Source organism: Acanthisitta chloris, unplaced genomic scaffold, assembly GCF_000695815.1.
Source record: "Acanthisitta chloris isolate BGI_N310 unplaced genomic scaffold, ASM69581v1 scaffold22180, whole genome shotgun sequence".
NCBI lineage: Eukaryota > Metazoa > Chordata > Aves > Passeriformes > Acanthisittidae > Acanthisitta > Acanthisitta chloris.
This window is the reverse complement of record NW_008651514.1, coordinates 38,535-51,184: the sequence shown is the minus strand read 5'-3', so window position 1 is coordinate 51,184 and position 12,650 is coordinate 38,535. Positions and strand designations below refer to the sequence as shown.

Below are 12,650 nucleotides of genomic sequence, written 5' to 3'. Positions count from 1 at the left end.
CCCTCCCACTTCAAAACTGGTAGCATTTACAGCTCTTGGAGGCTGCTCTTTGCCTTTCACTCCACAGAATACAAAGAGCAGTCTGGAGCACAGTGAAGCATCTTATTGCTGCATTTGTGCAGCTGTCGTTTCAAGGAGAATTCTCTCCTGGAATCATCAATTGGAGCAGAGTGGCTGGTTCTCACTGATTATTCTGATCAAGTAATAGCTCCTATCGGTGAGCACATCAGTTGTGAAGAGGCTGCATAATTCTGTGGCAAACTGTCTTCTGAGTGAAGAGACTGGCTGAAGGACGTGATTGGAATAGCATTTAGATTAGGATTTTGACATGCTAATTGTCCTCAAGCCTTTGTTTTGCAAGGAGTGTGGCACTGGTTTCTGTGATAATTCTGACAAAAGATTTTTTGGTTTGTTTAATTTATTTGTTTAATATTTGGTTTCTTAAATTTTGTGTGGGTTTTTTATTAATTGGTTTCATTCTATTGGTTGTTGTTTGGTTCATTGAGGTAATATACTGTTGATCTCTGCCTTTGTGTTGTTGAACTGTCCCATCCCATAGCTCCTCTTTATCCAAAGCAGCATAGATTGCCCTTTCCCCTGTTTTCAAGAGCAGTAACAGTTCTGACACTGAAAATTAGAACTGTGTGTCTTAAAATTTGCCTGGGTAGCTCTGCTGTAGAGTTTACAGTAGAGGACACCAAAATCATTGGGGCTTGAGGCTCTCAGCTGCTCTGCACTGTATTGAACAAATGCTTTTTGTCTTCCTTTAATGAAATTACAAGTTCAGAAACTAGATAATTTGCTTTGTCTTTTCCCACTGCTGTCCTGTCTGCTCTTAGCCGATTAGAGCTCCATTCAGACAGAGATAATTCTGATAGCAACAAGCTATTTTCACTACAGTGGCCGTGTCCTCTTTCCCCTTCACTGTCAATTACACTCCACTAGGCTGCTGTACTTTTTCAGTTTGGGATTTAATTGGTGCTGGATACTAATGGGGTTTTGTGTCAAATGATTCATCCCCATATGAGCAAAGAGAACAGGAAAACTAAATTAAGCATCTCAGACCTGACGTGTCACTGAAGTAGTGAGTACCTCTTGTTTTTTCCATTTGGATGCACCTGGTCAGTGGGAGTACCCCAGCTCTGCTCCTGAGACTGAAGACAGGGAAAGTTATCTGGTGAATCTCAAGAGAAATTCCAAAAGGATCAAGTGTACTGTTCAGCGACCCTTGTTTCTTGGTTATATTCTAGTAGTAATGACTGTTTTGGGGAGGTATCAAACCAGGATCAGGGAGGGATTGTTTGATGCCAAACCAGATTCTGTTAAGAATCCCATTTTATTTTCTCTGTAGACTTGGTTTTGGTTAGTGTGATAAGGAAAACAGAGGGAGAGCAGGGGATAATTTTATTATTTTGAGATGATTGCTTTTCCCTATTGTTCAGGAATTCCCTGTTGCTAAGGCTGCATTGCAGTGCAGACAAGCAGTTTGGCTTCCTGCACTTGCATAAAGAAGGTGCCAATGCTCCAGCTGAATGAAAATGTAGATATAAAATGCCATGGCAGAGGGGGAAATAACGAGGTCTATTTCAGAGTTTTCTGCTTTGTGAAGTCAATATTTTGAGTGATTTGTTGTGCAGAAGTCATATCTGTTTGTTTTTGTAAAGGGTGAAACAGCAGCACTTAATGTTGATTTTACATGAGCTTGAGGCAGCAGAAAAAAGGGAACAAATCAGGGTTGATCTTTCTTTTTTCTGTAAAGACCAGAGCATCAGAGCAGCTGCACATGAGCTGTAGTTTAAAAAATGTTTTATTTGAAAAGCTAGAGCAAAATAAAATATTTTACCATAGATTAGAACCTGGATAAGCTTTTTGTACTTTGATATTCAGCATAGAGCTTAAGTTGAGAGTGCTAGTCATCAAGGCAGTCAACTTGCCAAAGACACTGATTGCAGTAGCAATTTTTTTCTCAGTGTCAGACACTGAGTCTTACATCCTATTCTCTGAATGCCACTTTTCCTTTAAAGTGAAGTCTCTTCAGTCCCCAAGGATTCCTTCTGCTTCACAACACTTTACCAAGAACAAGTGGTGTGTTCAGGCACAGCAAATTCCTCACAGGAAACCTTCCCTGTGAACAGTTTATCTTGAAAGAAAAGAGCTTTCTTGCTTCCTTTCTGTCCTTTTTAGCTCTTCCAACCCTTGTGCTGTTAATTGCTCAGTACATGCAATAAGCCACTTTCCTGTCATGCAGAAGTGTTTGAAAAAGCAAACTCTGAGATGATCCTGAGTAAGGAATTTATGCTATGATTTAATAATAGTAAACATTAGAGAATCTCCCCAGGAACCAAATAAATGCCTTTATTCCAGTAAGTGGCAAATATGGATGTCATGCACCCAATTGCATATTCTTATTCAGGATGTTGATTTTTAATGTTGCAATATGAGTCTACAGTTAAGCATTTCACTTAGTGGAAGGTTTGTTTCAAGGTGAAGATTTAACTTTAAAAGTTAACAAGTATGGGCATGAAGTAAATGACTGTTCTGTATGATATTATTTTTTGATCAAATGGGCTGAGTTTCTTATTTTTCTATTTAATGTCCATAGAGACAAAATCTGGTTAAGAAATAATGGTAGTAGTACATCAGGTGATGTGGGACAACTGACCAAAGGAGTCTTTTTCCTATTCAGTAGGCAAGTGACAATTGAAAGGTTCAGCATTTCTCTTTGGTTCTAAGAGTGCATTTATACTCAGTGCTGTTAGGGTAATTTGACTCTTAGCTCTTCCAGTACATCTGTTACTATGCACAGTTTGTACCGTGAAAATCATCCAGAGACTGGATTAGATGTAACATTTTGGAAAGTGGTGGCATAACTTCCTTATGCTTATTTGAATGCGCTTTATTGTCCCCAAATTAAGCACCACAAAGTCTTGACACATTTTTAAAAAGCAAACAAAATTGTACAAATAAATAAGCTTTGCAGTTGAGGTCTGTCTTAGAATCCCAATTATGCTGAAAAAGCATTGTGTTTTAATTTGTCTTAGCATTACTTTTGTCATTGATTGACCAAATGACCAAAGTGAAAAGGCATTAGAACCTGATCCAACAAATAACTTAAGTACTTGCTATTGAGTAGTCCCTTTTACCTCAAGGAGGATGTTAGTGTACTTAAAGTCAAACATGTGCTTAAATGATTTGAAGGATTAGTGCCTATCTTCATCAAGGATTTTAATCTCTTTGGTTCTGTACACGTGTGCTTTGTGTGCACTTACATGTTAAGGATATTTACATGTGATTATCCAGCCCAGGGACACAGGTGCCACAGCAGTTTGCAGAGGGACTCTTTAACTGATGCATTTGTTGAATTTACAATTCAGCAGCCTTTTTTTTTTTTTTTTTTTAACCTTGCAGTTGCTAAAGAGTTGGCTAATTTGTGCTGGTAGGGAAACTGAGTTATTGCGCTTTGTGTCCTGTCCATTCACTGTCCTCATCAGTTTGCTAAATGCTTTATAGAATGTGATGCCACTCAGAAGCTCTTTAGGAAATGAGTGAATCTTTACGTGGTTCTGCCGAACAGTGCAAAAAAGTGCATGACGTTATTTTCTATATATATACCCTGCCATGTGTGCTCAAATTAATGGAGACATAATCACCACATTCTAATTGACCATCATTGGCTAACGAGTAGTTTCTCAGGAGAGTTGGGTGACTGCAGTGTTCAAATTGGAGGTTTCTGTCTTGCAAGTTATGTTACTATTAAGCATTATAATAATAAATCATAGAATCTTAGAATTTAGGGGTTGAAATGGACCTTACAGATCATCTAGTCCCAGCCCCTGCCCTGGGCAGGGACACCTCCCCTCTAGATCAGGTTGCTCAAGGCTCATCCAGCCTGGCCTTGCACACCACCAGGGTTGGGGCAGCCACAGCCTCCCTGGGCAACCTGGGACAGTGTCTCACCAAATACTAGCAACATCTCAGTGAAATACTGATTATAAAAATAATGTTTCATTTCTGTTCAGAATACCTTTTAGCCCTTTCTTACTGCAGCCTTTGAGGATGAATGACAATGACTCTCTCAGAGTGTCCTCAGGTTTCAAAGAAGAGTTCTGCAGTCAATTCACAGTTTCAGTAAAATATTCATAGGCTACAGTTAAATTCATCACCAATTGGAATGTTTTAATAATAATAAAGCTGCCTTGAGAATGGCAAGGAGTTTTTCTGAGGGTAGGAGAGTTTACATTCCCTTCTTAGCCTTCAGCAATGTCAGATCAGAACTCAAGGAAAAGTTTGCAATAATAGACCTTCTTTTTCTGAGTTTGGCTAGATGCACTTTGAGGGTATTACGGGAGCAAAATGGTACTAATAATGTTTGTGTAGGGGTCCCATATTTCTGTCTGCATTTTTCCAGGCACAAGGGTGTGCATTCCTATGTCTACATGTGTACCATGCAGTTCAGAGTCTCTTCAGCACATAATGAATGTGTACAGAGCAGTGTACACAGGACCTTTGTATGGCTGATGGCAAAAGTCCTTCATTTCTATCCAGGCATGAAAGGAGAGACATGGGAAACCTTTAGATGGGACCTCTAGAAGGCACCATCCCATGTAGCTGCCAGGGAGTTAGACATTTCCTTTAGTATGAAATAAATCCCCTAATGTTTCCACAAACATTTGTGTCATGGGCAGTTAATCTAACCCTGAGTGCAACCAACTTCAGCCAGTCTTGGTGGTAGAGTGAGTTCAGCATCATGTCTATAGTCATGAGAGAAGAAAAATCCCAGAACTAGGGAAGGTTAAACCTCAGCCACAATAGCAATGTTAGATTTATTTCATTTTCATATTCTTTTTGGCTTTTTACCTGTTAATGTTTGCCTCCTTCTTCTAAGTGATGAGAAGGAATGTGCCCAGTCATTCTCTGCCCTGATTGCAAGAAGTTGACATTGTGGGCAGGATATTCCCATGTATTTGTCACTCACTGAAAACCCAAAATGGATTGGTAATACATGTTAGGCTGATGACTGATATTTTGCAGTGATCTGTTCTGTTCTCTCTGCTTCATGCTTGAAGAAGATGTGACTGAGCAGTTAAGAGACTGACTCATGATTTTACCCCCAAATGTCATTTAACCCAAATGGCCTTGTTCCTGATCCTGTTAAATAAACAGATAACTCAGAAAGACAGCGGCATTAGCATGATGTAAGTTATTAGCAAGGAGCAGAGTAGTAGCTGACTGGTGGCTCTTTGATGCTACTTCTGTGCCAAATGCTAGTAAACATCATTGTTTTAGAGGCTCTGCAAAATTAAGTTGTACAGCTTCTAGATACCATACCTTTAGCTGATTTGGCAGTTCAGCTGCCACTAGAAACTTAAGCATTCATTAGCATTTCATGAGCCTTTAGACAATATCCCTATCTGTCAGTTCAGTTCTTTCACTGACAATAGTGTTAATGATTTAAAATATTCAGCAGCATAACCAGACAATGTCAGCTAAAACGGAAACTGCTGCATTTGCATTCCTGGTGTGGTGCAAAGCCATTTCAACAGACACTGAGCTTAAGGCAGAGAAGCATTTTAATCCTTTATGTGGTGAGTGGTGAGAACGACTATAATAGCCCATGAAGAAAACAAGGTATGGAACTTCACAGAACAGCAAGAAATGTTATGTAGAGGAGGGAGAGTGATCTAAAATAGATTTTAGTTTCGTGGAGCATCCCCATACATAGCTGTAATAAGAGAGCTTACAAAAGTGGTGCACAGAACACATCCAGGACATGTCAGTATTTATGGCATTCATTCCTGTGCCTCCACCCCTTTTAAAAATAAAACTTTATGGTTGTGTATGTCCCTGGGCAGTGTGACAGGATGACTTGGTGGAGAATTGTGAAAATTCATAGCATCATAGAATTTTAGGTTAGAGATCATCCAGCCCCAACTCCCTGCCCTGGGCACGAACACCTCCCACCAAAACAGGTTGCTCAAGGTTTCAGCCAACCTGGCTGTGAACACTGCCAGGCTTGGGGCAGCCACAGCCTCCCTGGGCAGCCTGGGACAGTGTCTCACCACACTCACAGGGAAAATTTCTGCCTAGCATCTAACCTAAATTTCCCTCCTTCAGTTTGTGCCCATTGCCCCTTGTGCTGTCCCTGCAGCTCCTAACACAGATCCCTCTGCAGCTTCCCTGGAGCCCCTTCAGCTCCTGGAAGGTGCTCTGAGGTCTCCACACAACCTTCTCTTCTCCAGCCTCAACAGCCCCAACTCCCTCAGCCTGTCCTCATAGGGGAGATCTCCAATCCTCTTAGAATCTTCATGGCCTCCTCTGGACTTGCTCCAACAGCTCCATGTCCATTCAGATCAAATACCAATTGTGTTGTCAGTGCAGGAAAATTACTTTTCTTCAGCAGTCATGCTTTGAAATCATTTAGATACTTGTTTTTTCCAGTGTGTCAGTTACTAAACCTGGATCTGTGTCTGGATGCATATCAGCCACCTAACTTGAAATGCTTGTAGATATCATAAATCTTCACAGCTATAATAACTTAAAATCTAGCCCAACAGATTAGTAAATGAATCTGATTACCAGGGATGTACCTGGTCACCTATGCTAAAATTATTCTCTTCTTTCAATGAAAACTAGGAACTATTTCTATGTTCGCTTCCTATATGCTTCAGTGCTACTCAAAAGAGAGCATATATTGTCAGAGTTGAGTTAGGGAAACCTCAGACAGTGCCAGCTCTGAAGAGATGTGTGAGACTAGAGCAGGAGAGCAGGAGTTTGCTGCACTGGCCACTGGATAGTTGTCTGGAAGTGTTTGTCTCTGGCTTATGTGAGAATGTTAACAGAATGTATTGTCATGATCTTGTGTAGAATGGGGAGGAATGTTGTCTCCACATACACTGACTCTATAGTGTTTAGATGGAAGGAATTTTCCTGAAATCTGTTCAACTGCTTATCTAAATAGGAGTATCAGTGCTGGATCTTTAATTGGTGCAAGTGACAATGTATTATGATGATGATGAACTGCGAGAAAGCAAGAATAAAATTAAGTTGGGAGTAGAAAAGTAAACTCCCTCTGTGTAAGTGTTTTTAGGGTGGTTTTTTTTAACTTTGGTGGTTTTTCATGTAGCTCTTTCTTGTGTACTTCCATAGATCTCTCCACATGGTGGATCTTCCTCCAATGTGAATGGTGTGCCTGAATCACTTCGTTGCCAGAGTCCTGAAGGTAGGACACCAAAAAAACTCCCAATAGTCCTTGCAAAAATCTTGTTATAGGTGACAGTTGTTTGGGACTTTCAGATGCTTTCTGATGACTCCAAATCATTCTCTGTTCTGATGTGTTTGATACCTTCCTGACAAGCTTACCTTGGAAAAACTGTTATCACATTTTATACATCAATAGGAACTAAATTGGGTTGGTGTTTTTTTATCAAGTGTTAGCATACTAGTGGATCCTAATCTTCAGTAGTCACTGAATTTGGACATGACCTGCAGTAGCACCAGAAATGTGTTTTTTGGAGGGTTTGGAAGAGGAGCCCTCCTCAAAAGAGCTCGTTGTACGTCAGGTAGAACCACTAGCTTATCAACTGACCTTAGCTACACTTAGCCTTTCATTCCTCATCTCTTCAAAGCAATGTTTTGGGATTTTTTTGCAAAGTACTGAAGTAAGCACCTATCAAACTTACTTGCACTTTGGATGTTAGTAGCTATGTTGAAGAAGCTCAGCAGGTAAAACTTTTTAGGGCTTTTACATGCATCATAGATTAATCTTATTTGCATTTTTGCTTCGAGTATGCAAAAAAGATACTTCAAAGAAAGTGATTTGAATTCAGAAAATTTTAGACTAAGAACTTGTAACTGCATTCAGTCCTGTTAGAGTATGTCTATACAAAAACAGTGAGATTTGTGTGTGTTAAAAGGTCAAACAACTTTGGGTTTATGGTGTTCTTCCTTGCCTTTGAGATAAAGCCAAGGGAATAAGCAGTGAAGAAAACAGCTTACTTTAAAGTTTTGCTTTGCATTTGTGCCTGTTCTGTATCTGTGGAACCCACTGGGGATATATTGCATCCTGCTGACACTTCTCTTCAGCTTGCATTACTGACTTTCTTTCCTTTGTGTTTGCAGGCCTGAATGGAAACAAGTGCTCAGGGTCATCTACCATTCTCGAGAAGTATAAAGTGGGGAAGGTGATTGGTGATGGCAATTTTGCTGTTGTAAAGGAGTGTGTGGAACGGTGAGCAAGGAAACTGTTCAATACTGCTGTTTATTTTACTGGATAAAGCCCTGTGCATTAACATAATTTCATAGGGTAATGTAATGAGATGAAAGCAAAGAGCAGGTGCAAAGATATGCATACACTTCAGGAGAAATAGGCATAGCAAAACATGCAGAGCCTCCTGTGTATTCTTCTAGCAAAGGAATATGAGAGCAGCAGAGGAACGTGGCTTTTTATCCCAAAAACTAGAGGAGGTATCACCTTCTAACGGTGACTCTGAAGGAAACCCCACAGATCTTGAAGAAATCCCTCACACTACAGATGGTTGTGGATGACAGGAAATTGTATGTGACATCTAAACAGTCTTTGAGGGACCCCCTCCCCCTTCTGCCTCAGCAGTTCTGCTGCTGAAGTGTCCTCACTGCCTGCTGCTTCCATGATTTTTCACAGCTTCCAGTATACTGTGGGTAAAGTATTCTTAAAGACTTGCAGTTGTTGGCTATTAGCCTATGCTGCCGACTCCCTCGTTTGCTTCTGCTGTGAGGTGGTGTGGTGAGGAGCCAGAGACTTTTCACATCAACCCTTCAATGTGCCAGACTCTGAATTATCCTTGTGCCTGATGGGTTAGCCAGGATACCTTTACAGACCTGTGCTGTGCTCTTCCTCTGCAAGCTTTGTGTCACACTTTGCTGCTAGTGCAAACATAACAGATGATTTGACTGTCACTTTCTCAGCGTATTTTTTTTAGAACCACCTTCTGGTATCTTCATCAATCTGAGAGTTGTGTCAGTTTCTTAAATACTTTGAGGAATCTCTAAGTTGTACACAAATACTGGGCAAATTTGCAGATGACACTAAGCTGAGTGGGAGAGTTGATCTGCCTGAGGATAAGAAAGCTCTGCAGAGAGACCCAGACAGACTCAATCAGTGGGCTAAGAACAACTGCAAGAGGGTCAGTAAGGCTCAGTGTGGGTCCTGCACTTGGGACACAACAACCCCATGCAGCTCCAGGCTGGGGGAGAAGTGGCTTGAGCAGAAAGAGACATGAGGGTGCTGGTGGACAGTGTCTCAATATGAGCCAACAGTGTGCACAGGTGGCCAAGAAGGCCGAGAGCATCTTAGCCTGGATCAAGAATAGTGCGGCAGCAGGACTAGGGCAGTGATCATCCCTCTGGACTTGGCACTGGGGAGGTCACACCTCAGTGCTGTGCTCAGGTTTGGGCACTCACTACAAAAAGGACATAGTGGTGCTAGAGCACATCCAGCCAAGGGCAACAAGGCCCATGAAGGGTCTAGAACACACCTTATGGGAACAGCTGAGGGAGTTGTGTTTGTTTAGCCTTGAGAAGAGACTCAGGGGTGACCTCATAGCGTGTTGGCATTGCCTCCTCCTGTGCTTCTAAAAGGTGGTTCTTCAAAACTGACCAGCAATTGGTCCTCAAAACAAGATATCCAGGATACTCTGCTGAAGGACTCTCTGGATAGCTTAAAGTTTGCTTTCTTGAACTCCAGCGCAGCAACTCTACTATCCTTTTCTCTCATTGCACTACGAATTTTAAACTCAACTGTTTCATGATCACTACGGCCCAGACAGACACCTACCATCACATCCCCCATGAGTCCTTCTCTATTCACAGATAGCAAGTCTAGGAGGGCATCTTGCCTAGCTGGATCACTGAGTACCTGTGATAAGAAATCATCCCCCACAAACTTCAAGTTTCCAAGACCTGTTTGTCACAGCAGTATGATATTCCCACTTAATGTTTGGAAAGTTGAAATCTCCTACAAGGTCTAGTGATCCAGCAATTTCTCATTATTACCTGCAGAATAACTCACTAGTGCTTACATCCTGACTGGGTGATCTGGTAGTAGATACCCACTATCCAAATGAATGATGCTCCCCAGTTTTTTCGTGTACCCTGAAACAGACCAAACATCTTTTGTTATTGATAGAGTGAGCAATGTTCCTGAACTATATCAGATTAAAAGCATAACAAAATGTAATATGTTCAGAAATATCATCTGTGCCTTTTGGAAATCACTTAAGTTCCACTGGAAATGGGACAAGGACTGCTAAGTCACTGAGGTTTCAAATTGTCAGGTGTGCCTTTTGGAGTAAGGAAACTAAACTAGAAGAAATACTTTCCAAATATATAAAGTAAAATTAAACATGGAAATCTAGTTTTGTACATGAGCAAATCTTATTATTAAATGAGTTTTATGTAGAATAAATATACAACAGTAGTTGATAATAGTAAGAACGAGAGAGAAAATGCCAACCATAAATACTTCTCTTTTAATTCCTGTTGATTATCCTTCATTTCTAAGAGTGTTGTGCTAAGCTGTGGAGCCAGGATCCTGTTATACCAGCTGTTCCACAAAAATGAGGTGGTCTCTTTTGCAAGGAGTGTCTGTATGTCTGTATATAAAGACATGAGTCACAGATGGGCACTGACAGCTCGAGAGAAGAGGACCAGAGACCTGTCAGACAATGCTGGTGTCTGATGGGCAGTGGCATTAGCTCACAAATTATGTGGATTATATCCAAGGATGTTTTTTTTCGTAGGTGCTATAGCAGAGGACATTTGCAGGAGGGATTTGTAGTTGGTTCATGAATAGCCCTTGTGAATGTTAACTCCTCTTTCTTGCAGTGTAAATGCCGCAGGTTTCCTCAGTGGATTTTGCTGATCAGTTGTTTGCAGGCTCTCAGATGTAATCTGTAGTGTAAAGCACAAATGGTGATTCTGAATTCTGTGCTGTTGGTAGTAGGTTTTACGTTGGGCCTGTGAGATGAGAGGATGGCATTTCACAGATACCATTTAGATAAGGCTTCTATCTGAAGACCAAATCAGGTTGTAACTATGACAACCTCACAGCTCCAGCTGCACGTTCAGGGCAGAGATTCCCAACTGTATTTTTTCAGTAATGCATAAATAGAGTGTTAGATCTTCATTCAAGCTCCCTTTTCTGCAAGGTGCTGATTTTGACTAGTTGTATCTTACGCCAAAAGCATGGGGAAAATTACCCTGGAGGTTTGAAAACAAGCCTGACTTTTGCTTATGCATCTCCCTCCAGTTTGGACTGTATGTACTCATAGTGTTCTGATGCACAGTGGAGTCTGTAGGCACTGGCACAACACAAAACAGTAGCAACAGGGCCCTCATGGCATCTTCTTGTGATTTTTAAATCATCATTAATACAAGTAGTAATTTCTTCTTTGTTTCAAGCCAAAAATCAATTGTGTTGCTTTTTTTCCGCTCTCATTTTCTTCCCTTCTGGAGAAATGGCAAAGATTTTTGTTGCTTAAAGGGATGGAAGGCAAACAAGAGCTCCTTTCTGTGAGAGTATTTGCCAAAAACAGTAATCCTTTCTACTGTGTATGTACCCACCCTCTTAAATGTCATGGGACTTTAGGTGGTGCCGCAGAATTCCATGGAATGCTTGAGATAAGGAAAGAATTGAATACAAAAGCTCAAAATCAGTGCCTAGTAAATTCTGCAGGATTTTAGGGTAGTCTGAAGGGACTATAGGGTTTTAGCTCTGCTGATTCCCATTGAATCTTTTCACTAGGCTATCAGTCTTTCTTGTGCTCACTTACCTAAGTGTATGATTTTATCTTTGAAGCTAAGGGGAAGGATGAAGGCAAATTTTGCATGTTGCATTAAAGAAGTTGTGCCAGGTCACAAAGAATAAATTGCCGCTGGAGCTTGGGATTAATACCCCAAGTGAGCTTGGTTGTGGTAGTCAGGGAAACAGCAGGCACAAGTGCTGCTGAGAAAACAAACCCCCAAATCAAGTCCCTTCTGTGGATTTTCCATCAGCAGCCTCCATGGCTTACAACATTTCTGCTCTGGTGATGTGTTTACAGATGATGCCACAATTTGTGGATGAGTTTATGATCGATGTCTCTCATGTTTTTCTTGCTAGATCCACGGGAAAGGAGTTTGCACTGAAGATCATAGACAAGGCTAAATGCTGTGGGAAGGTAGAGTACAACAATTTGCATGTCTGAGGAAAATAGCAGGAGCAGCACTAGCAGCTGCTCATTAGTCATAAATGGTGGGTGTGTTTGGGTTTGCTGATTATTTTCAGAGTATCTGTTTAATGGGATGATAATGTATCCAAGAAGAAAATAAAGCACTGAGTGTTAGTCTACTAGATAACAGTTTAAAATCCAAACTAATTGATGTCTCTTTTATTGGACTAACAAAAAAAATGCTAATGTGTCCAAAATGTATTGGAACAATTTTGATCTGTCAAATATGAGAGGGGAAATTTGCAGCTATACATATGTATTTATGTTCACAGCCAGGTTGGATGAAGCCTGGAGCAACCTGCTCTGGTGGGAGGTGTCCCTGCCCAGGGCAGGGGTTGGGGCTGGATGATCTCTAAGTTCCATTCCAACCCCTAAAATTCTATGATTCTTTGATAGTGGCTTTGA

At 41.0% G+C, this 12,650-nt stretch overlaps 1 protein-coding gene across 1 annotated transcript in view; it reads left to right on the top strand.

Moving 5' to 3' along the window:
* The window catches only part of LOC103801261 (serine/threonine-protein kinase DCLK2-like), a 32,578-nt gene that overhangs the window by 5,424 nt on the left and 14,504 nt on the right, over positions 1-12,650 (top strand). Inside the window, exons 4-6 of the mRNA XM_009073672.1 lie at positions 7,147-7,219; positions 8,119-8,227; positions 12,137-12,194. Coding sequence (XP_009071920.1) covers positions 7,147-7,219; positions 8,119-8,227; positions 12,137-12,194 — 240 coding nt within the window. The remainder of the gene's footprint in view (positions 1-7,146; positions 7,220-8,118; positions 8,228-12,136; positions 12,195-12,650) is intronic.